This window comes from Lactuca serriola, chromosome 4, assembly GCF_051521515.1.
Source record: "Lactuca serriola cultivar US96UC23 chromosome 4, Lser_US96UC23_V15, whole genome shotgun sequence".
Taxonomy (NCBI): Eukaryota; Viridiplantae; Streptophyta; class Magnoliopsida; order Asterales; family Asteraceae; genus Lactuca; species Lactuca serriola.
Genome location: NC_136411.1, coordinates 36,540,293 through 36,566,817, shown reverse-complemented (window position 1 = coordinate 36,566,817; position 26,525 = coordinate 36,540,293). Strand labels below are relative to the sequence as shown.

Below are 26,525 nucleotides of genomic sequence, written 5' to 3'. Positions count from 1 at the left end.
ATACATATGTATATATCATTAGAAAGGTATCGACGATGCGGTCATTATAAGACTAATGTTGAGTTCTTTCGACATTAGTTTAGTACAAATATCATTAAATCCATTTATAATAGTATTATAGAGGGGTGTTTAGTTGTTTATATAACTAAAAGGTCATTAAGTAATTATGGAGGGTAGTTTTTGAAAATTCAATTAGTATAAATAAGAGCCTTGGGCTCTCATATTTCTTGCACCATTCTCTTGATTCAAGAGTCTTTCTCTCCTTATCCCCCGAGCATTTCGGTCCCTCGTGATTCGATTTCTCTTTCTGTAGCTTAGTATAGTAAGGTGAGCGCTGAAGCGCTGCATGAATCTTTCTTAGAAAGATTCAGCGACGAAATCCTGCCCCTGCAGAGCCCGACTCCTAGCTAAAACCCCCTTGTAAGTAAGTTATGCTTACCTTATTTTAATATAGCTTATATTTAAAATTAGTATTGTTATTATGAACTTATAATAAATATTTGAGCTATTATTATAACTTATATAAGTGTCGTTATAATATTTTTTTTTAACTACTCGCGGTACGGGGAATCTGGTTTAAAGGGCCGCATAGGGTTGTTGGATTTCAGAAGTGCTATATGCCAAAATGGTCCTGCCCTTCGGTGTTTTATGTCTGGCCCCTGTCTGTACATAGTGGTTGGAAAATATTGTTTAACGCTTATATAATAATAATAATACTAAGACTAATAGTTGGTCACGGTAAATATTAGACTAAAATTTAGCGATAATAATGCTAGGTTTCGTCGAAGGAAAATAGAATCGTTAGAAGCAAGTGCTGCCCGATTTTGGAATCATCACCTTAACAAGTGAGTGCATAGTTACTTTCAACTTACACATAGATATGAAGTATTTTATATAAATTACATGCTATGTGTGCATATTATCTGAATACTTGCTATCTATGCTAGATGAACGTTGTTATACATGTTTTCAATGATTTAAACTGTATATGTATTTTATATCTACGAAAATGTTGGGGTAAAACATGGGTAGATGCAATAGGTGATGTGTGATAAAATGATGAGAGGCCTCGATGTTGATGTTGTTGATTCTGTCATCTAGCGGAGTATGGATGACGACCACGGACTCTTCTAGACAGTCCAGTGGAACACTAGCAGGCTCGCAACCTGTAGGTGTTTGTGAACGATATGTTCACCGGTGTACTCCATCCCCCACATGGTTGCCTTTAGGACATTTATTGCTGAGGAATCCCCTTAGCAGTAGTGTCCGTCCCGATGATGATCCTTAGGCTAGGTCCCTTATGATAGGTGTTTAGGGACGTAAAGTGAGGATAACGGGAACGGGTAATCGGGTTATTGTTGATCGATGAAATTAATAAACTTATTTATTGTGGGTTGAAAACCCTATGTGCTCACCAGGCTCCCAAGCCTGACCCACTCAGTTTTATGTATTACAGGTAGTGGCGCATGAGCATAGGTGTGATGTTTTGGACGAGGGATTACGGATATAGGCCTGTAGATATGAAATAATGTAGTAAGGCTTATATTGTACTGTTTATGCTTTTGATCTGTACGAACATGACATCCCGAGTCTTTTAATGAAATACATTTCTATGGAAATGCTTTTGATAAATATTTATCATATTTTTGTTTTGGGACGAATTCCGCAACACTTTCATTTAAAATGTAACTCTGATTTTTAAACAAAGCATAAACAAACCGGTCTTTTCTGCACGTGATTTTGGGGATGTCACAGAGGAGTTACCTAGAAAATCAATGATTAGTCGGCCATCTGAGCAACGACCAGTGGTTTTATGAAAGAAGGTTTCACCGTAAGGCGGCTGAAGAAAAGGAAAGAACTCGTCGGTTATGGAGGCCACTTGTTTTAAGTTACCGGTGTCTGTTAGGGAGTCACCGAAGCTGAAGATGGAGGTATAGCATCCATTAGCATGCCAACTACCACTCCATAACATGATTAACATCTGCAAAATTATGAAAAATATTGTAAAGGACCAAGAAATGGAAGAAAACGCCTTTATAGAATAAGCTCCAGAGATGTTCAAAAAGAAAGAAGAAGCTCTGAAATTTTTTTTTCAAAGTTTTGGCATGTCTTATATATCCATTTCGAGTTCCCTTTGTACGCGCGTTATATAGCCGACATAAAAAAGGAAAATAACATGTTATTCGTTTTATTTGTAAAACATGTAAAATCTCTTGGCCATTTTAACATATGTTTCTCAATATAATGCTAATGCCTCTAGAAATATTTGTTTAAACAAACAATTCCACCCATAACATTTTAAAAACTTATAAATATATGTATTTGCTTCAAATCACAGATTTTGTTGCATGTTTAATTTAGGTTTTATCCTTCTTTACTTAAATAATATATGTATTTACTTCGATTTCTGCGTAGTATTGACAATTATTAAATAACAGACTAGGTATGAGACTCATGTATTACATGAGTTTATTTAAAAAAAAATAATATAAAATTTAAAATATTTGAGAAGTTTGAATTTATAAGAAAAGTGAGAAAAATATTGAATTATAAAAATTAAAGTGTTTTTTTTCTTTTTTAAATTTAAACAAATAATTTAAATAAATAAATAAAGGAAATTAATGAAACTTTAATTTAGTAATTTTGAAATTAGAAGGAAAGTCCATTAATGAAATTGATATACATTTATTATTAGATTTAAATAATATTTGACATTTAATAAAATAGAAAAACCATAAAATGACAAGTGGAATAAAAATTAATGTAAAATTACCATAAAATTACATGCGACAAATTGAATGAGAGTATGACAAGTGGCAAAAAAACCTTCATTTATTAGGGTAGATAATTACGCAACAGTTTATCCTACCAATATAACTACTTTCTACCTAAGGCATTGTATCTTGTTGTAAATAACATAGCACAATAGACAGGTATCGAACACCCGTGTTTAAACCTTGATCAAAACCCGTGTAACACACGGGTGTTACACCTAGTTTATATATATAATTATAAGCATTATGTGGCTTTTAAATTTTAAAATTTGAAAAAAATCAGAAATTGACATGTGGATATTATTTATTTTAAAAATATAATAAAATGACAATTGTCAAAATTCATGATTGATTGAGTGTGAAAAAATGAATCTTCATTTATTATAATAGAAGTAGAGGTGGCGTTTTATTTAATGATTCTAACTCTTTTTAATGCTTTCCATATGGGGTTGTCTTACTTTGCTTAAGTCGATTCTTAGGAGTTTAAGGATTTACTACATGTCGTTGTTTAGACTTTCAGTTGGTGTTGCTAAGGAGTCCATCAAGGCTAGATCTTTTGGGGTGCAGAACCACATAAACGAAAGTTGTGTTGAGTAAAGTGGAATGTTATTTTAAACTCTAGAGGTAATGGGGGCTTAGATGTTGGGAGTTTGTCCTCTTTTAATTTTTCTTTGTTATATAACTGGAGGTGACGTTTTTTTTTAATGATTATAACTCTCTTTGGGTTAGAGTGATTAAAGCTTGTTATGGTTTGCTGGGTGATTTGATAGAGGCCATGCTAGAAGTGGGTGGATTAGACAGATTCAAAATTTTAAACATATTTGTGGTGTGGAAACGAACCCTTTTTTAAAAAACATTTTCCTAGATTGTTTGCTCTTACGGACAATAAAAATACAGTTGTTTAATACTTTTGGTTTATGCAGAATTGGAGATTTTCTTAGAGACATGATATTCGGGGTGGTGAAGAGAGTATTCAACGCTTTGCTTTGATGTCTTTGCTAGTGGAGGTCACCATCACCGATTCTTTGGGTAGATAGAGGTGTAATTTGGAGTCGTCGGGTAAGTTCACAACTGTATCAGTGCGACATCAGATCGATAATGTGGTTTTCCCATCTATTGACATACTTACTAGGTGGAATAGGTTTGTTCCTATAAAGATTAACATTTTTGTTTGGCCGTTAGTTTTTGATCGTCTTCCTACTCCAGTGAACTTGGATAAAAGAGGGATTGACATTGACTCAACTTTGTATCCTATTGATCTATTCATTTAGAAGGTGTCTATCATTTATTCTTCGTTGTGATTTGGCTCGTGAGATATGACAAATAATGTGTGTTTGGATAGACATGGATAATCCTTATTTTTCAAACGTCACATATATATATATATATATATATATATATATATATATATATATATATATATATATATATATATATATATATATATATTTCAATGGATTGGTTGCATATGGTGGTCCAATTGAAACGAAAATTCTTGGAATCGGTATTTTCGACACTTCTTGGGGTTTTGTGGTCTTACAAACACCATAGTTTTCCGGCATCAACAATATAGAAAAGCTTCCATTTTTTATACTATTGTAGCTTTTGCTTTTAAATGGCCTTGTCATAGAAATACTAAGGTCAACCATAACTGGTGACGACGCACGGTTTATATGACTAAGTCCAGTCCGATGTCATTGGCCGCGTACCAATAACCCGGTCATGTAATTTTGAACTACGTTATTCTTTTTTGTTTGCTTTTAGCTAGCTTTGTAGTTAAAGTTTCTACCGTGAAAAACACGTATGAACAAAAAGTGGCGTCAATTTAAAAAACAATGGCTGTATAACCCTATTTCTTAAAAGATATATATATATATATATATATATATATATATATATATATATATATATATATATATATATATATATATATATATATATATTCCCTAATAGAATGTATAAATTACATAGGAGTATTGGTCAAGGATCAATTACAAAATTACACCTTGGCTTGGTGGTAAAGCTTGTGCCTTTGTTCATGAGATCATGAGTTTGAATTCTATCATTGAACATTTTGTTTTCTTTTACATCGAGACAAATGATGTCATGTAAAATCGTAACTAGTAAACCCATAAAATACCGGTAAGATAACAAAATCAAAAAAGTTCATTACAATATTAAGCTATTAAATTACTATTATCCCGATTAAAAAATGTTGATGAGTCTAGCTAAAAAGGTCGGGTGATATGGCAACGGCAACGGCAACGGCAACGACTATGAGTAGGGGGGAAAATGTAAAGGGGCAGAGTGTTATTATACAAATGATTAGGGGTCTTTATATCACAACAAAAAGAATTAAACTATGTCCTCCGCCGGAATTCATTCCCCCACCGCCACCGGTACATCTAATTCAATGGCGGACTCTGAACATCCGCGTCTCATCCTCCACGACTTTCTCTCCCCTGATCTCTGCAAGGTTCGTCTCCATTCACGACATTCTACCGGCACTCTTGACAAATACTATTTCCCTGTTCATGGTTATTAATTTTCAATTAGGGCTTCACATATAAATCCATTGACTTACAGGAGCTTGAATTCATACACAAGAGCTGCAGCACAATCGGGTACAGAGAGAATGTGTTTTCGACTACACTTTCTCATCTCATTGCCACCAACTCTCCTCATTTGATTCTTCCCTTTCTCCCCATTCGAGGTAACGGACTCGATTTGTTTTTGTAATTAGTGAAAAAACTAGTTGGTAATACTAATAACAGTTATCTTGTTTTGGTGAATCACAGAGAAACTCAAAGAGAAAGTGGAAGACTTCTTCGGTTGTGAATATGAGCTGTTCATCGAATTCACTGGTTTGATCAGTTGGTGCAAAGGTGCAAGCATCGGGTGGCATAGCGACGATAACAGACCATATCTCAAGCAACGTGATTATGCGGTACACAAATTTCATTCTTCAATTGTGTAATTAATGCTCATCATCACTCTAATCGTGGTATTCAACTTTTCTTAAGGCAGTATGTTATTTGAATAGTTATGGCGTCGATTTTAATGGTGGTCTCTTTCACTTCCAAGATGGCAACCCTGCAACATTCGTCCCCATGGCTGGTGTAAGTTTATACTTCTGTTACTATATACATTCTCTTCTTCTTCTTCTTCTTCTTATTCTTATGTCGAATGGCTTTCTGCTACTTCTTCTAACTTCATTAGGATGTTCTAATATACACTGCTGACACCCGAAATGTTCATTCTGTCGAAGAGGTATCTTTATAAACTTCATAAACTGTAAATCACTTTGACAATATTATTTAAAAAGATAGAAAGACTTAATTTTGTTAATTGCAGATTACAAATGGTGAAAGACTGACTCTAACATTATGGTTTACCCGTGATAAATCTCATGATGAAGATGTTAAACTGATTTCATCTCTAACTAAACATCCATGCAATTCTTCTGACACCTATTCAAAACCCTACCTTCCATTTCCAGCCTCACAGAACATGTACTGGTTTCCACCTGAAGAATCTTTAAAATACCAATCAGGATTTGATATAAGATGTGGAAGACTACATGTTTTAGGATACCAGTTTTGTTGTAAAGATGCAAGGGTAAAATCGTCCATGGATTTCTCTGACATACTGCTTGAACCTTTACATTTGGTAAAAGGAAATGATTTGTTTGACAAGGAATTCTCAAACATATTACATCTGCTTCAGGTGAAAATGTTTGACTATTATTTAAATATCTGAACACTGTTGATAACCAAATCAATTTTACCAATATTTTTTGTAAATTTTTAATAGGTGGTTCAGTTTTACCATTGGAAGGGTCCCACAGAGTTGAAGAGATCAGAATTCAAAATGGAAGCTATGAATGTAGTTCAGGTTTCTATGTCACAAAGGGAGGAAATTCGCCTTTTGAAGGTTGAAAGTTTGAAGGATGAAGATTTAGCAGAGGTGATCTTTAATGGTGGTGGGAGTGTGGAACATGATTGGGTGAGTTTTTGTGATGTGGTTGATTTATGGGAAGCATATACGAGTAATTTATGGGATAATTTGGTTTTTAGACTACCAGATTGGATTGCAAACCAATCTATTTTCTATGAATGAGACTTAGTTGCTTGATTAATTTTGTTGTTCTACTAAAGACAATCTTTGATTAGAAGTGATGTTAAAATATCATAGCAAATAAGAAACATAAATCCTACTTAATGATATCAAAATCAAGTTTTTAATAGAAATTAACACTAATGCATTTTCATAAAAGTTGAATATAATTTGGGTTGTAAACAAATCGAGCAAACAAGAACAAGGGTATGTTCATGTTTGTTTGTTTAAGTGAACTGAGCAAATAAACAAACACAAATAGATAAACAAATGGTCTTTGGCCCTTAACAAGTCGATGAATAAGTGTCCTTCAACCTTTAGAGTTCAAGCCTTGATGTGAAAGATGTAGATTTTAGAGTAGAGTTAGTGGGTGCATGTGTAAGCCATTCTAAAAAAATAAGTTTTGTGTTAGAAAAAGGGGATGAACAGATTGTTTGGATTCTCTGAAAGTCGTGAATCACTATCAAATTGAAGTATTTCAATGGTACAGACCGAACCCTCAATTAGATGAAAGTCAGAGATACGAAATCAGAGAATGTATGTGAAATGTTCTTCAAAAGATGTACCAGAAAAATGACCAAAACGGTTGTATGATTCTTGAAAACTGTCATAAAAAACTACCAAACATGTCATTAAACGGATCTCAAGGAAAAAATGTCAACTTTCGACCCCAGTTAGGGGCAGTTAGGGGCGCTGCCCCAGACCCCCGTTCGTTTAGGGGCTTCACCCCTAAATAACAGTGTACTTTGAATCTTGAAAAACTTGAACAAGTGTGCACTCCTACACCATCCAAATTTGTTCAATATTCAACAATATCACTTTTGGTCAACAAATTTAATTTATTACATTTAAATAATATTGATGATATAAAATAGGGGTGAGCATTTGGACCGGCCCGGACCGGACCGGTTATGGAGAATTTTGTGGACCATGGACCGGACCGGATGAGTTGTGTCCGTGTCCGGGTCCAGGTCTAGGTTTTCCGGTTTTTGGACCCGTTTGGACCGGTACAACTTTAATTGCTTAGAGTATAATAAGTAATCTACATTGATGTATAATATTATAACTTGCAAAATTAATATATTTCCGTTTCACGCCTAACTAATCTACATTGATGTATAATATTATAACTTGCAATTTGCAAAAATTAGTTTTCCAAATAAAAGCAACTAACATATAAATCAAGTTCACCAACAAAAGTTAAACAATTTTAAGACAAACATACAAAAGTATTACCGTAACAACAAAAATCATAGTTTAAACTTTAAAATCAATCAAACTAACAAATTTCATAAACTCATAATCTAATCTTTCATTGGCCTCTTCCCCATATCATTGTCATCCATATGTAACATATTTAAAGCTTGTGCAATCTCTACATAAACACAAATGAAAATGTTGTTAGTATTTAATAAAAAGTAATAATTGTATAAAAAAAGAATAAAGATTGTAATTTTTTTACCCAAAGCTATATCATCATCGTTCAAGATGTCATCAACGTTGTCAACTATCGGATTTGTAAACTTTATCACCCAATCTTGGGTGCATAACAAAGCTTCAACTATCAATGTCGATAAACTAGTTTGATACTCACTTACAACTCTACCACAAGTGCTAAATGCGGACTCGGAATTATAATATAAAATAATACTAAAAAGCTGAAATATTTCAGCTTTGATAGCTCTACATTGAAGGATTGTAACTCAATGAATATAATACCAAAATAAACAAAATTATAGTCTAAATTCATCTACAAATTGTAAACTAAATTTTGGAAAAAACCGTAGGTCAATCCGACTTAAAACGAATGAGTTATGGGTGTTTAAAAAACGTCAGATTATAAAATCTTGTTAAAAAGCTAAATTTTTTCAACTTTGATAGCTCTACTTTGAAGGATTGTAACTCAGTGAATATAATACCAAAATAAACAAAATTATAGTCTAAACTCATCTACAAACTGTAAACTAAATGTTGGAAAAAATCGAAGGTCAATCCGACTTAAAATGAATGAGTTATGGGTGTTTAAAAAACGTCACAGCTTACAAAATGTTGCTGAAAAGCTGAATTTTTTCAGCTTTGATAGCTCTACTTTGAAGGATTGAAACACGGTAAATATAATACCAAAATAAACAAAATTATAGTTTAAATTCATCTACAAACTGTAAACTAAATGTTGGAAAAAACCGCATGTCAATCCGACTTAAAACGAATGAGTTATGTGTGTTTAAAAAACGTCACAAAAATCTTAATCATGTCCAACCGATTCTAAACCTGGTAAAAACCGGACCGGACCGGCGAGAAATCTTAGAACCGAGAACCGGCCCGGGGGTCCAAAAAAACGGTCCGGTCCGGTCCGGTTCACCGGTCCAAATGCTCACCCCTAATATAAAATCACCAACATTTTGTTGTTCATGTTCGTGCCTTTAACAAAATATTTTGTTCATGTTTGTTTGTTTTAGTTTGTAGGAAAAATAAAAGTTGATTGTCAACAAATATTGTGTCACTTTTGATATTTTTATGAAATCTATAAGTTGTAAAACCTAAATCGTTCCTAAAGCATCGAGCATCCCTAATACATGGTTTAATAAGATGTTTGAATGAGATGACATGTTTAATTGATATTTAATTGATTAAACTCTACTATTGTGAAATGTCATGTTGACGTTCAATGGATAATAAGTTAAATGGTCATTGAACTCTTTAATTGTAAAAATCAAACACTTTTAATTCTTAAATTTGTAGAGTTTAATACATTGTAGAAATTTTTTGATAGAGTTGTATGAAAAATGTAATGATGATATGACAATGCATTTTGGATGACCTAGAAATAGATCAATGTAGATCAAAATCTCAATGCATCTTTTGTAGAACCTAGTTATAGTTCGAAATAGACTTTGTGCTCACATGAATATATGAACAGAATTTAAAATGAAAAAAATAAATGATAATTTTTCCCCATCTTCATAATCCACACACATAGATAATATAAACTTATGCTGATGACAAACATTTTTTTTCATCAATTAAAACAGAAAAATCTTCAATCATTTCAAAAAAAAAAAAAAACACAAACAAACAAACAATGATACTAAAGTTCATCTATTGCATTCCTCGTAAAACTGATTAAACTTAACAATCCTTAACCTGACACAATAAAATATAATCGAAAATGAAGAAGAAAAAAAAGATATACAAACCAATTGGAACCGGAGGACCCGTTTTTCTTGTATATTAAATAATTTGCACACAAGTTGGGGTTAGTTTACTTGGCTAACAAGGTGTCTAACAAAGTATTTCCAACAAGGATGTCATAGGTTTAATCCCAGACATATATAATAACTCCCTGTTCTAAAAAAATCGCACTACATTTCATAAAGCAATTATAATAATTCCTTACACTACCGAGAACAGTCCCCCTACACTATTTGTTTAAAAGGACGGTATTCCAAAAAAAAAACATAATTCCAAACTTGTAGTAATAATATGAATGAAAAAAGGTATACCTTGAGTGGTGTTCTGAGTTCACCTTCCATACAAATTTCTACAAGTAAGATGATCAAGTTATCAAATAAGTGCTTATAGAAGTGCCACCAATGGTCAAAAGAAATCCACATTAGCATGATTATAGTTAATATTATAGTCTTTTATTTTACTTTGAAAGTTTTAGAACGAGATATAGATGGAGTGGGGAATTGTTGGAAAAAACAGTGGGATCGAAAACTCTAGAAGAATGTGAAAATTACCTTACATAAATTAATCCAGCCAATCAGTTAAGCCAAGTTGCCTCCAAGGTTTTGATCTCATTTAGCTATAGTCGTTTTAGGTTTTGTGTATCACTGCACCTTTTATACATAGATAAAACTCTCCTCCTTGTTAGCATAATTCCCTAATAAATAGTTGTCAGGCTCCTTATGTTTTGAGTACTAATTTAGCCATTTAGTTTGGTTTACAATAGATAGTTTTTTCTATTTATTATTGTCTTTTCCATTTCTTGCATTATATACTTTACAATAATGAAACACTAACAACATTTTTTTTCTAGTGTTTATTAGTTTACATTAGGGGTGGTCAAAAATATCCGCATCCAACATCCGATCCGAAAAATCCGAAAATCTGATCCGAAAATACCCGAAAAATCGGATATCCGAAAATTCGGATACCTGGAATTCGGATATCCAGTTTCTGGAATTCGGATATCCGGTTTTTCGGATTCAGATACGGATATTAAAATGTGAAAATTTCGGATATTTTGGATATCCGAAATCCGAAATATATAATATAAAAAATTATTAAAAATAGTTTTAATGCATTGGGTTTTTTCATTTGAAATTCAAAAAGACAAATTATTAACATTTTTACTTAGTACGCAAAGTGATGATGGTATAAATGTTACCTTTTTTATGTTGATTTTAGTAATTTGAGTTTGATTTCTCAAGATCTTCAGGTATCATGAGGTAACTTGCATTTAACCGGACCAAATGAAATCTTATTATACCTAACAAATGCACGGAAACGTTCTTGTTCTTGGAGGGTTTATTTTCTTTATTTAAAACTAATGAAATTCGGATATCCGGTTTAATATCCGAATCCGTATCCGAAATTTCGGATATCCGACTTTCGGATATCCGAAATTTCGGATACGGATTCGGATATCAATAATCAACTATCCGAATTTTCGGATATCCGAAATTCGGATATTCGAATTTTCGGATATCCGGTTTTGAAGACCCATGGTTTACATGGTATCAGAACTCTAATCGACAATTCTTTTCTAACTTGATGATTGTGGAAGATGTTGTAGCATACATAATTTTAGCATTTTTAGTATGATTTTCTTATTTGTTTATGTATTTTGTTAGTATTAGATTGTTTGTTTAATTGTTATTGGAAATATGCCTCCAAGAGATGATTCTCTTCAATCCATTAGTATTCCATTTTATGGTAAAAATTATGCGTATTGAATGTTATGAAGAATTTTTTGTGTGGTAAACATATGTGAGTTATTGTTATCGGTGTGAAAGGTAGACTAACATATGAGAATGCTGCAAATTATGCAATTTTATTAGATCCGTGCGGAACTGGTAATTCTAAGATTATCACTTACATAAACAATTCAGTTACTCACTCACTGCAGACTCAATTGGCAAAGTATGACACAACAAAAGAAGTTTAAGATCACTCGAATAGACTGAACATTAAATATCATTTTCCAAAACAGTATTTGTTAGAAATTTGGGGTAAGAATGACACATGAAATTCTGAGAATCGTGTTATACACTTTCAAATTAAAGTATTTGGGTGGTACTCTCAAATCCTAAATTGGATAAGACTCAGAAAAACCAGAGAAAGTGAACAGAGAATGAATAATATGATTTTCGTGTACCAACTAGTCATGATCAAAACAAATTATCTCTTATATGTCTGAAAATTGTCACCAATAGTTTAATGTCCTAAAATTGTCTAAACTTCCACAAGGCAGTTTGTATAAGTCAGAAACTGCCACAAATTTGGGTTTTCTATAAGGGTCGAAATAAATTCAAAAACCGGGTTTATTTTTCAAGAATTTGGATTTATAATGCACTTTTAATATAGCAATATAATCCAAATAAAAAAATTTGTGTTGACCTGGCAGCTCGACCCCAGCCAGGGGCTGCCCCCCCTTAGACCCCACTTCGAGGGGCGTTGTCCCCGAACCCATGTTCGTTCAGGGGATTTGCCCCTAAATGACAGTCAACTTTGAATCTTGAATAAACTTAAACAAGTGTGCACTCCACACTTTCCTTACTTGTTTAATATTCACCAAGATTGATTTTGGTCAACAAGTCAATCCATTAAACTTAAATACAATTAGTGAAATAATTCACCAACATGGAATGTAACGACCGAAAAATACAACCAATTTTTAAAATTTTCAAAAACAACTCGATTCCATTAAATCATTACAAAAAGGTTTTCAATACAAAACATTTAACGTATTCCCAGAATCACATTACTACAAAATCATGAGGAGCGGTACGATCACGCCTTCGTCTTGCCACGGTCTCCTGAAGAACCTGAAAAACATAAAACCACAACTGTAAGCCCGAAAGCTTAGTGAGATATCCCCAAAATACCAACCACATATACCATACACGTATACATGCCATAACATATCCGATCACAGAACAACCATGCACTTCGGGTCTACTGTGTGACTGGTCTGCCACACCGGCCTACAGTCCACCTGGTCCACCCTCTGAGTCTAGCCATAAACCTCGAGTCTGCAGTGTGATTGGTCCGCCCGTACCGGGCCTTCAATCCACCTGGTCCACTCTCCGAATCTAACCACATACATCGAGTCTGCAGTGTGATTGGTCCGCCCGCACCGGGCCTTCAATCCACCTGGTCCACTCTCTGAGTCTACAGTATGACTGGTCCGCCCGCACCGGGCCTTCAGTCGGCCTGGTCCACTCTCCAAGCCTCGACACGTCTGGTCCGCCCTCTTGGGGCCTACAGCCTATCCGGACCGCTCGTTGGGCCGTCGGAACAACCGGTCCGCCCTGGGTATCTTGGCCTATAGCACAAAGCAGGACCCGCCTCAACCCAACTCCAGTCCAAACAACCATGTGCACATATACATACAATCATATAGCAATTCACAGTCAACAAGCAGATCAAACAGATCACATAACATATCATCATCCTAACCAGGATACCGACCTAACAGGTCACTAGCATAGCATCTCCATATCTCTCAAAATACCGATCTCAATCATGTCTCTAACATATACCATCCTAGCTCTCAGGATGCAAACATATCAAAGCAGTAACATAACAACTACCCGGATCTCAATCCGATAAGGGCCGGCCTTGGTGCCTTAGACCCTGTTGATATAGTGAGGATAACTCACCTCGAAACTGTCGGCTGAAAGGATAAGATCCCGTTGCTCCAAACTCCGACACGAACTCCTCCACTGAACACTAAAACACTCAACTCAATAAATACCCTTAATTACCAAAATACCCCCGGAAGACAATTGGTCAACCCTTGGACAAGGTCAAAGTCAACCTCTGACTGACTCTACTCGCCGAGTCAACCCGATGACTCGCCGAGTCCCCAAGCTCAGGACTTCCCTCAATCTGCGACCTAACTCGCCGAGTCACCCCGAGACTCGCCGAGTCCAACAACTCTGAGTCCACTCGCACACAACTCACCGAGTCATCCCTTGACTAACCGATTCTCGACTCGACCGGAAAATATTGGGACTCTTCGACAAGACTCGCCGAGTCCAAGAACAGACTCGCCGAGTCTAAGGCTATCTTCAACCTACTCGCCGAGTTGTTCATACAACTTGCCGAGTTCCAGGCCATCTTCATCCAACTCGCCGAGTTGTTCTTCCAACTCGTCGAGTTCCAGCTCATCTTCAAGCAACTCGTCGAGTCCACCCATGTGACTCGCCGAGTACCACCGGTCTGAATCCATACAGAAGCACTCCAGGCCATGCAATTTATCCAAAACATAGATCTAGCCTCCTACAACCCATCCATCACGTAAAGTGGCAAACTTTACGTGAATCCAAAGAGATCTAGGCCTTTAACACTTTAGGGCTAGGGTTTGGGACATGATAGCTTCACTACACACTCAAACACAGGGACTTTCAGGCATTCCAACCCTTCTCCATTCCAGATCTGAGGTAGCAACCTCAGATCTAACCTCTAAACTCCAAAACACCAAAAGATAAGCTCCCCACAAACCCCATAATGATGAATCCATAAGAATAACAGCCCAAGGACGAGATATTACCTCAAAAGAACGCCCCAACTGCAATGGAACTCGAATCCAAGCAAAGCCCCTTGCTCCAAGCCTCCTACCCTTCAAGATTTCCTCAACAATTGCTTCTCCAAGCTTCCCAATGCAACTTGATTCACTCACATACGAAGGTTAGGGTTTCTAGACTTGAGGATGAGTAAAGAGGCTAGGGGAATGGATGTTATGTTCTTTATATAGGGCTCAACCCCGAGAATTAGGGTTTTCTCCACTCAGCGCCTACTCGCCGAGTCCATCTTACTGACTCGCCGAGTCGGCTACTTAACACGCGACCAAGTCGCGACTCTACTCGCCGAGTCCACCCATGGACTCGCCGAGTCTCTCTTTCCTAATTTACTCTTTTAGCCCTTCAACTCTACTCTTGATATTTCGGGATGTTACATGGAATGTGTTAAGAATGGACAAATCATTGTAGAATTTGTTCCTCGAAAGAATAAAAAATAGATATATTTACCACTGTTTTGAAAACCGGACCGAACCGGCCGGTTCAACCGGGAACCGGTGCTAGTTCCGGTTCTTAAGACTCTAAAAACCGGTAGCATATCAAACCGGAAAAAACCGCCGGTTTTCATTGAACCGTGATTGAACCGGACCGGTTTAACCGGCTAAAAAACTGGTTTTTTTGAAAATTTTTGATTTTCTTTTATTTTTTAATCCTTTAACAAACTCAAGGCGCGACCCATTTGATAGCAATAATACTAGAACGGCACTCATTTGATTTTATAAAGACCGAGTTTGCTATCTAGATTGTACTTACCGACGATGTGGGAAATAATATCTTTGTTTTATGGATAAACGCTATAGTTCTTTATTTTTATAAACAAATTGTCAGCTCCACTTTTATGTATCCACCGATGTAGGATTAGTTTACATTGCTTTACATAAAAAATTGTCAAACTCCAATATAAAACCATGATTCCTTTTTTTAAGTTGTTATATATATATATATATATATATATATATATATATATATATATATATATATATATATATATATATATATATATATATATATATATTCCGGTTCATCTGGTTTTTTGGGCCGGTCCAACCGGTCAAACCAGTTGAACCATCGAACCGATAAGACGACCGGTTCAATGTCCGGTCCGGTTTTCAAAACATTAATATTTACAAAAACATTGGAAATACTACTAAGACATTGGAAAATGTGAACTTTACCAACGCATACAAGAAGTTTGGAATGATTAAACTGTGAACTTTACCAACGCATACAAGAAGTTTGGAATGATTAAACTCGACATTGATCCGGGTAAAAGTAAAAATGTGAGAATTAACCACACAATTAAAATTATTTATCACGTTTATTGAGTTTTATAGTGAAACTCTTTACCAACGCATACAAGAAGTTTAGAATGATTAAACTCGACATTGATCCGGATAAAAGGAAAAATGTGAGAATTAGCCACATAATTAAAATTATTTATCACGTTTATTGAGTTTTATAGTGAAACTCTTTTCATTCCTAGACTTTACTTTAAGCTCATGTTGGTGTACTATGTCACTTTTGTAGGCTTTATATCTAATTTATAACTAAGTTACTTTTCTTTAAGATGTGTATTTTTTTTAAAGTTCACTTGTAAGAAATATCTTTCTCTGCATATCTCGTTTCTTATTTCGTAAGATTTACTTTTCTAAACTTTATCTCTAATTTCTGCCTAAGCTAGTTTTATTATTTAAGAAGATTTGGTGTATTTTCTCGGAAAATGATATTGTAGTACAACAAAATTTGTATTTTGTCATGCATTGGTTATAAAAGTTTCTTTTTGTGCAATACGTCATTAAACATTAAAGTTGAAACTCACTTGATAAATATGGGCTTAACCTAAAAACCACCAGTTTCCAGGTTTTACTAGTTATTCCCGCTTATATGGCATAAATGATGTGGACATATAATGTCCACTTAATTTTTTTAATTAAAATCCCATGTAAAAACGAAAAAGGAATTGTAGGGGCCGACATTAATACCAATCAGATCACAAGTAGTGTAGACTAGCTCACCACCACGACCACAATTATAGTTGGAAGCATAAGGTGTGGGGAGCCGAAGATGATGGTAGTGGTGGTCGTGGTGGGATGTGGGAGGTGGCAGATGTTTTTAAATCATTGATAATAAAAATGTCCAGTTTAGTTGTTGTAACATGTTAATCAAATGATGAGAATTCATTTCATGAAGAAGATGATTGATGTATTTAAATAGATATTCAATACAAGGGTTCTTGTCAATATATGGTTCTAGAGGTTGAATGGTATTCAAATAATTTTTTTGTAATCGAAGTTTGTTTAAATTGATGTTATTTAAATTGTGGGTTTGGGCAAATTGATGTTATTCAAATCGTGGTTTTTGTAATCGATGTTCTTGAAATTGATCTTCAGTCCATATACATATTACCTATGACAAATGAATAAGACATGATGATATGAAGGTCCTAGAACTAGGTGTTTACTAAGGCTTATAATGGCCTCCTTAGAAGCTGCTACTACCGGAAATGAGGGAGAGAGAGAGAGAGAGAGAGAGAGAGGGGAATTGCATAAGAGACTTATTTGTGGTGCAGAAGACTACACCTACCAAAAACCTATACTTGTTTGTAGAAAATGGTGACACTGAAATAAGAAATGACAATATTAAAATCCAAAAATCCCTAAGACCGTGGCTATGGTGATTGTGGAAACAACCAACTGTGGCACTTGAGGTGGTGACAAAACCTTCTACCACTTCGACGTCGATAACATCAATCATCCTTACGTCATTTGATTGGGGAAAATTTTTCCAAAAACCTTAACATCTGAGTTGTTGTGCAAGCCACCAACATCGTCGACAAGCTGCAGTCATGTACCAACAACGAGCAAAAGTTTAAAAAAAATCTAAGGCTTATCAAAGCTAAGAGAGATGATCATCCATAGTTCCTTAAGAAAGCCCATAGCAAAATTCTACCGGTAAATGTTTAGCAGGCTTTTCAAAATTTATAGTAATGATCTCTTAAGTTTATTAATATGTCAAACTAAAGAAAAAGACAAGAAAAAAGGGCATACTAGTCAATGGTCAACTGGTCAAAGTCAACGGTCAACGCATCATGACCCATCCTTTGGCCGCATTGCTAACGCTTAATGATAAAACAGCCGCGATTCGTATCACGAATCACGTCGCAATACCCTAAGGGATGTGTCGCTAATTTCGGCTAAAATAACAACATCTCATTCAACTATTAATATCTTAAGTCCAAATCCTAAAAGTTCATATCTTAATCAACTGAGGATTATAATGGATAAAGTTTTCAACCTTATCTAGATCTAAGGCTCGATCTTTCACAAATTCTAACCCTAACTCAAAATGAGTTTCAAAATGACTTGATTTCTTGCATGGCTCCAAAGGAGCCCCAAACATGCATGCAAAAGGTTCTAAATATGTCCAGAAGTCCACGAATGACAAGTTCAATGCCTTGTAGTTCTCTAATATTCAAATGCTTCAAGCACAAGGGACCAAAGAGACCAAGAACACATCTACATCCTAGATCTTAGCATGAAAACACAAAGAAAGGACCTCGATAACTTACAAAAGTCCAGAAACAATGTGGAAGATTAAATCTTCACATAAATGGACTCTTTAATGCACCAAATGACATAAAATGCTTCTTTTCTTCAACAACAATCCAATCAAGGCACAAGATATCTCAAAACACTCAAAAGGGGGCTAGGGTTTCACTGTCTGAGATTAGAGGTTGAAAGATCGAGCAAACCCTAAAAGTCATGTTCCTTAAATAAGGTCCAAAATCCGAGACTTAGGGTTTTGGGACCTAAAAACCATGCGTTAATGCGTCACGATCCACCTCGAAGTCGCATCGCTACTTATAACATTGCTATCATCGCGAAACCCATAGGCCATAACTCACGTTGTGGGTTCTAAATCTCAAAAGAAATAATAATAAATAAATAAATAATGACTTGATAAGTAAAATCATCATAGAAAATGGACATTACATTTGGTAACCGGATGACCCATTCATTTTTTTCATAACTTAATTAACATTGGTTTTAAATGTTTAATGACATATTACGCAAAAGAACACCAATTTGAGACAAAACAAAATTTTCTCTTTTTAAAATTAATTTGTAAAAACTAAAAAATATTTTTTTATGTATCCCTTTCTCTTTCTCCTTCCAAAAAAAACACAAAACAAAAATTTTTGTCTACTCCATTAAATTTAAGCTTTCATATATATATATATATATATATATATATATATATATATATATATATATATATATATATATATATATATATATATATATATATATATATATATATATATATAGGGTTAACTTCAAATGAGAACACTATTTTATGTTACTATTCTACTATGAATTTTCTATATACAACGATATGACATTATTCATCAACAAATATACGAACAATCACAAATTAATATTCACATTAATATTTTTTATGTACAACTTTATGACATTATTCATCATCGAATATATGAACAATCACATATTTAACATTCACATTAGAATTTACTAAATTACTATATATATATATATATATATATATATATATATATATATATATATATATATATATAAATTTTATAGTAGAATAACAATATAAAATTGAATATATTCATATTATAATTACTACAATACTATACATATTAAATTCATAGTAAGTTAGTAACATAAAGTAGTGTTCTCATCACGTTCTCACATTAAATAGAACTTAACCATATATATATATATATATATATATATATATATATATATATATATATATATATATATATATATATATATATATATATATATATATAAGAGATGTAAATTGAACTAATCTTTATAAGTTTATTAATAAGATCAATCATATTTTTAGTTTTTTGAATTTAAATATTTTTCTTGGAGCGTCCCAATTTTGGAAACATTCTTAAAATTATGGAGTTTTTGTTTTTTGTTTTTTGTTTTTTATTTTTTTTATTTTTGATATTTTTCATTTCAAAAAAATATTTTTGTTAATGGATGAAGTTTCATTTCGAATTATTTATTATCATCGTTTTTCAATGAAATGTCTGAGTTTAAGTCTTTATATGGTACAAACTTCCATTTGCCATATTTATTATTATTATTATTTATTAGATTTAATAATATGAACTATTTTCTCGTAATTTTGGAACAACTCATCGGATTTCAAAGTTGTTTTTGAAATTTCACAGTTTTTTTAAATCCATAATTTCGGTTCAGAATCCAGAATTTAAATCTAAAATGTATGTCATTGAGAAAAAGAATCTTTTTGTTAGTCGGATTGATTAATTCCATACATATGGATATCAATTGTAATAAATATCTAATACAAAACTTTTTTTAAACAATATATCTAACATACTCTTAAACTAAGTTTAAACTACTCTTTAAAAACACAATGAGGAATTACAAGGTATAACATTTAAGGTCCTTCGGGGGTGTGGCCAAGATCGTTCCTGGTCCTTGGCTGGTGCTAAACTTAACCACCCCATGGATTGTTGATGGGACTGCCCCAAACCTTAATAGGGCTGGTCGTCCCAGTATGATATTGTGTTCCGACGGGTCGTACAACTACAAAATCTACAAGGGCGGTTCGTTTCCTAGTTTTGTCCTGGCTAACTAGTGTGAATGGTAAATGGATCGTACCAAATGGCCATATGTTGTGCCCCATAAACCCTGTGAGTTGGCCTGTGGCGGATTTCAGTCCTTCTTTCCACTCGCTCGACAGGCGTCGGAAACAATATTTATAAATGATGTATGCCGAGCTCCCGGTGTCGATGTATACCCGGTAAACTATGACGTTTCGGATAGACCCTTGAATGACGAAGGGGTTGTCCCTGCTCCACCTGGCTGGGATTGGGTCGTTCCTGGAGCATGTTAATCCTTGTGCCGTTTCTGCGACACCGCACGTGTGTTCCCCATGCTCCACTCTCCCCCTTTTGTGGTGGATTGCCAATATCTCCAACTTGGGTTCTGGTTTCCTGGTAGCGTCTTTGGGATTATATGCGTCGAACTTAGCTCTCAAGCTTTTGGTGATCTCTATTACGTTTCCTTTTAACTGCTTCTCTTCGATTTCCCATTTTAAGACCGCGCAATTGATCGTATCGTGTGTCCTACTCTTGTGGTATTCGTAGTATCGTGTTTTAGTACCTTTCGCTGCTGGCTTCTCGTCGATTGCGTAGACTTCTGTCTACCTCCCTCGCTTATCTTCTCTGGTGAAGGGTCTGAAGTGTCCTGTTGGTCGTCTGTTTCGTCCCGTAAACCTATTGTTTCCCCGAAAATTGTGGTGGGTTGTGTTGTAGTTATTCAGCCTCCCCGCGGAGGCTGTCATGGAGTTGAGGTACGCCTGCTTCGATGCTTCACCTTCCTCCTGGCATAAGAAGCGCACCACCCTTTCTTTCAACTCAGCTCTTGTCTTGGGTTGCTTAGCCATGAGTTTTTAGGACAACGATCATGGTAGAAAGCCCCAGGTGAATGCCCCTGCGATTAGGCCTTCGTCGTGCCCTGGAACATTTAGTGTTGCCTTTGTGAACCTGGCTAAGGTAGTACCCTGGTTGTTGTGCCGTCAGAAATGGTTGTACCAGCATGTTGTTGTAGGCGGTTAGATATGGTATTTGTATGTCGTAAGGGTTGGACGGCTGGGTTATAGCAGGGGAATTGTATGGCGTGGTTTGAACGGTTGGGACATAATAGGGGGTGTACGGCATAAGTGTTAGTTGTTGAGCCGGGGGGTTCTGTTGGCGGGCTATGGTTGGCTGTTGGTAGAACAAGAGTGGTGGAGCTGATATGGCACCTGCCATTGACAGCTGGTGGTTCTATAATTGTGATGCAGTGCCTACGCCGATCATAGTGCTGTTGGGATGTGCACTACTTGCGAGGGGTGTGACAATTGTCGTTTGGGTATTATGAGGATTAACAATAGCAAGGAGAAGAGGTATTGTGGTGTATATTGGTCGGTTTTGGGATGAGGTTAAGTGTGTCACAGTTGGTATTGGTCGGGGTTGAGACGGGGCGGTTTGCACAGCCGTGGTGATGGGGTTTAATAGCGAGTCTGTTGGTACAGTCACTGGAGCTTGCGGCAACGGACCACTTGGAGCTGGTGCTGCGTTGAAATTTGGTATCAGATTCCCGATTAACGGCAGTGCACCAGAGATTGGTGTTTGGTTGCCGGGAAATGGGGCTGCCGGAGTGTCTTCCGTCCCCAAAGGTCCCATCAGGCGTATGGGGTTGTGCGGTTGTTCCGACGGCTCGCCCGTCGCTTTCTCCGCTATGCGTGGTTGTGGAAGGAAGTAAAATGGGAAAGGGTTTGTGTATCTGTTGTCACACACACGGATGACGCCAAATGATGTGACCAGGTCCCAAACCATAGGCTATGTGGAAGAGCACTTTCACGGTGGAACCTGAGAAGTTAGACAAGAGAAAAGAATGTCAGCCGTCGTCCGGGAGGGGCTCCCGAAAAGACGCTCCGACGGTCAAGTTAGTCTAGAGAGTATGGGAGAATATGATAATGCGTGACTGGAGTTGGGCTCACTTACCTTGTCCGAACCGACTGCTAGTACTTTTATAGTGAGGATCCTCCTCGGTCCGTACGAGGACAGGGACTGTGATCCCGACATGATCCGTCGTCCTTATTGGAGGCTTTGCTCCACGTTTGTGTCCCGGCCTCCGATTGGTCCAGGCGATTGTGCTCTGCTTGGGTGCTTTGTCGTTTGAAGCCGTTGCCTTTGGACTGTAGCTAAAAGACAATTCTTGGCGAGGGCGAGCTTTCTACGCGGGGCTTGGAGCTACCCAGGTCGCTGGATCGACTCCTTCACTAGAGGCGCTCTGCCGCGACTCGCTTGTTTCTAGCCCGCTCTGAGGGGCGTGTCATTAGAGCACCTATAAGATGATGTGGCATGCAAAGCCATGCATGAAAACCACCTTGTAGCTCTTTAATCATAATGTGCGGTAGCTAGGCTTATAGAGTGTCACAAAGGAATACAGATGGGTCTTTCTCTCTCATACACACACACGAACACACACATGAAGATCACCCCAAAATAGTACAATTATGGTGGTGGCAGTGGCTAGTCCCTTAGCAATGGCCCCCTGGTTTTTAGCCTTGTAATATTGAAAGTTTTAAAAATTAATCTGTTATTTAGAGATAATTACTACATTGGCCTCCCTGGATTTTCGAAAAAGATAACAGTTTAAGATTAAAGAATCCAATCCATGATCATAAGATAATAAAGATAAATAAACCTAACGGGAGAAAAAAGATAAAGCATACATCATCGGAGAACTCATTATTCCGTATGGTCGTCGCTTCAAATGGAATTTGGAAATCGCATGTCCTCCACGCTTTGCTCTCACTACGTCGTTCGTCTTCATGGATCTTACTCACTGCTCATGAACTTGCCGCTTCCCAAGTCGCCATCTCCATCTAATTATTTTGCATATATATATATATATATATATATATATATATATATATATATATATATATATATATATATATATATATATATATAGAGAGAGAGAGAGAGAGAGAGAGAGAGAGAGAGTATTATAACTAACTAATTAATGTGTGGATGTAAGGATAATTGTGGACTAATCAATTCAAAAAACTTAGATAAGGGTATATTTGTAATTTTCTTTTTATAAACCTAACTTAAGTTACAATATATATGGAAAATTTCTTATATGACGGATCAAAATCCCAATCATGTCTGCTCCATAAACCTATTCCTATCGTTTTTCCCTAATTCTATCTATATGAACAATCCCCTTTCTGATCTCAGAGGCTTATTTCTTCCCCACGTTAACGATAATTTCTTTTGAACTTCATTGATTTCGCACGCTAAGCCCTAAGTTTCTCACTCACAATCACCTCACAATCACAAATCTCAGAACACCATAGCAAGCCCTACGGACAGTAAGGCCTCCAAGAAGCTTGTAACACAAAGATTCAGCCTGGGCAATGTCACAAAGCCCTCTGTTGTTAACTCTTTCAGTATAAAGCTCCACATTGTTTTTTGGGAACTTGAATCGCTTCTGAACAAGTAAGGTCAACTCCCTTATTCTTCTTCCTTTCTCGACAAGAACGTTTTGAGTACGAGTGGCTCTGATGATGATCTTTGTGCGGATAGGGGTAACCCTAACCTCAACACCAGAGTAACCATCCTCTGCAAGTTCCCTTGTTAGGACCTCATTTAGTTTAACAAATAACATGCCATCAGCTACAAACTTTCGCTTTTTGCTCATTTGGGTTGCCATTTTCGTTGGTAGTGTAAATGGGGTGAAGAAAACTCACGTCTCCTTGCAAAATCCATAATCACTGTTAATGGTGGAAATTGTCTAGTGATGTCTTCGTACGCCAACACCAAAATCGTCGGACAAAAGCTTAGACCTGGTATGTTCTTGAACGAAGTTTCTTATGGTTTTGTTCTGAGGGAACAAATTTAATTCCGCAAATTAGGGTTTTTATTCAGATTTGGGGTTTTAATCTCATATGGGTTCCATATTTTTTTATATTTTTTTTGTTAGATTAATTTTGGTCACCTTATGCAACCATCAGTTTTGAAGAATGTTTGTTGAATGAACTAATGGTAGAGTTTTTAAACTTTAGATGGAATGATTAGAAAAACTATCCATTTTCTTGTGATTACTGGGTACTATGTTTTTGACAAGTAGTTGAACATTATACCAAAATTGATTTATAGGTATATTGAACATTTGACATTATACTTTGATAAGAGTTCGTGTGTTTAGAAACTCTCTAATGCAATTTTGGTGCTATTAGATTGTGGTTTATTCGTTATCATTTTAAGAATACTAAAGCTTTTGGCAGGTTAGATTTTGAAGCTACGACATTCTGTAAGCTTTGAATTTCTATGTATGGTTGGAATTTTGTTTGAATTCATCTGATCAAATTGGATATGGTTGAAGAAGTTACTGTTATGTCAATTTTGTAGTCATTTTTCTCTTTAGCTTGTTAGTTTTGTTTTTTTAATGCCTTTTAATGTCGAGATATCGAAGCAAAACAGGGTACATATGAACCTTGCAACATTCTACTGGAATATAATCTTGAATTTCGATTCTGTTACAATAGAATCTTGCATTCCAAGTTAACTTAAGCAGTTGATTACCAAACACACCACATAATGTAATCTCGTAAGCTCACTTACCTACCGATCTCTTTCTCGATATGTTCTTATTATGTTTTTGTATGGTTTTGTGTGAATTTTGTTTTAGAATGTCAATCTCATAGAATGTAAGCGTATTTTAAAATGGATTAGGGGTCAAGATGCTGGAAATGAACCAATGAAAAGGGGAGGGCCTGAATGCTGGATAACATTATATGGGATGAAGAATTGAAGATGAACAATGACCACCAATCTTCCAAAAAAATGGATTATTCTAGCAGAATAATCTACAATATAATGAAAAAACTATGTAATAGTATATTCTGGTAGAATGATTTATATATTGTGTTTCTTTGTTATTAATAAGTGTAACATTATCATAGAATAGTATAAAAAAAATTTCTTTTCTAAGAATGTAATATAAACAAGGGTAAAAAATTTAATTTGTATCCAAATTTTTGTTATTCTTCAAGAAACTCATTAAATCAAAGTATATATTCTGTCAGAATGTGTATTCTTTTATGGTTCAAGCATATTTGTTATTTTTCAATATATTGATAAAAATATTCTGTCAGAATATCCGAAAATTATCAACCCTACAATTAAATTTTTAAAATTGATAGAATTTATTATCCCTTAAAATATGTAATTTTGCTTTTTTAAATTTATGTTAATCGACTAAAATACCTTTAGAATGAAATTAAACGATATATTCTAATTATCTTTAATTTAATAATATGTAATATTATGTATTATTTATTTTCTTAAAATAAGTAAAATGATTCGACCACAATCATTCCTATATCTACACAATAATTAGTTAGAATACAATAACCTAAGCATATATATATATATATATATATATATATATATATATATATATATATATATATATATATATATATATTCTATTGGGTAATATTGATTAAATTGGGTTGTCTTCATGGGTTATTTGATTAAACTACGTTTTTCTTTTTCTTTTCTTTTTTTTTTTTTTTTTTTGTGAATAATATAGAACTGGGTAAAAACTATGACTGGATTTTAAGAGCTAGTTGGATAGAAGGAGTCAACCACTTATATGTTACACAAGGTATTTTTCTTTAGTTTAAGAGGGAGCATTGAGTGCCTGATTTCCAACATAGTCAGAGTGTAAATCTGTAATGAAGGTAATGTTTTTTGAGTTCTACCTTTTTTTTGGGGGGTTTGTACTCTCATAGTATTACATTTGGCTTTAATTTGTTATTTAAGTGTATATGAGGATTGCTTCTATGAAACCTTTCAAGCTAGTGTACTATTACCTTTTTCTCCTCTAAAGAGGTGTCGTTGTTGAGTGTTGACTATTATGTTTTGTGCTTATTTTAATTAGCTTTTCATTAAAAAGCTCTATCAAGTATGTAATATTTTATTTAATTGTAACCTAATCTTCGTTTTTATATTTATATTAGAGATAATTGCATATATGCTCTTCTTAAACATCAAAATATCATATTTACCCAACTTAATTTCTAAATATCATATTTACCCTTCATAAAATTTCTAAATATCATATATGTCCTTTTTAAATATCAAAATATCATATATACCCTCATAAATATCAAAATATCATATATGTAATTTTTAAACATCAAAATATCAATGGTAATATCTAAAATATCCTCCATCTACAACATGATA

General features: G+C 34.9%; 1 protein-coding gene and 2 long non-coding RNA genes across 3 annotated transcripts; all 3 read left to right on the top strand.

Moving 5' to 3' along the window:
- The first annotated feature begins 247 nt into the window (after positions 1 to 247).
- On the top strand, positions 248 to 2,247 carry LOC145100048 (uncharacterized). Its single transcript, XR_013704789.1, has 3 exons — positions 248 to 424; positions 777 to 845; positions 1,457 to 2,247. It is a non-coding gene; the product is annotated as an uncharacterized LOC145100048 (long non-coding RNA).
- Positions 2,248 to 5,096: 2,849 nt separating this feature from the next.
- Positions 5,097 to 6,912, top strand: LOC145101318 (2-oxoglutarate (2OG) and Fe(II)-dependent oxygenase superfamily protein). Its single transcript, XM_079038516.1, has 7 exons — positions 5,097 to 5,250; positions 5,361 to 5,487; positions 5,573 to 5,721; positions 5,798 to 5,893; positions 5,994 to 6,044; positions 6,129 to 6,500; positions 6,588 to 6,912. Exons 1-7 carry the CDS (start codon positions 5,137 to 5,139, stop codon positions 6,891 to 6,893), a joined length of 1,215 nt encoding a protein of 404 aa, XP_078894642.1. The 5' UTR covers positions 5,097 to 5,136; the 3' UTR covers positions 6,894 to 6,912.
- Positions 6,913 to 23,424: 16,512 nt separating this feature from the next.
- Positions 23,425 to 25,306, top strand: LOC145101317 (uncharacterized). The gene is made up of 2 exons (XR_013705600.1): positions 23,425 to 24,118; positions 24,557 to 25,306. It is a non-coding gene; the product is annotated as an uncharacterized LOC145101317 (long non-coding RNA).
- Positions 25,307 to 26,525: the final 1,219 nt, after the last annotated feature.

Coding starts and splice junctions, on each gene's coding strand:
- LOC145101318 (XM_079038516.1), top strand. CDS start 5,137: ATGTCCTCCGCCGGAATTCATTCCCCCACCGCCACCGGTACATCTAAT. Junction 5,722..5,797: donor TCAAGCAACGTGATTATGCG/GTACACAAATTT, acceptor ACTTTTCTTAAG/GCAGTATGTTATTTGAATAG. Junction 6,501..6,587: donor ACATATTACATCTGCTTCAG/GTGAAAATGTTT, acceptor AATTTTTAATAG/GTGGTTCAGTTTTACCATTG.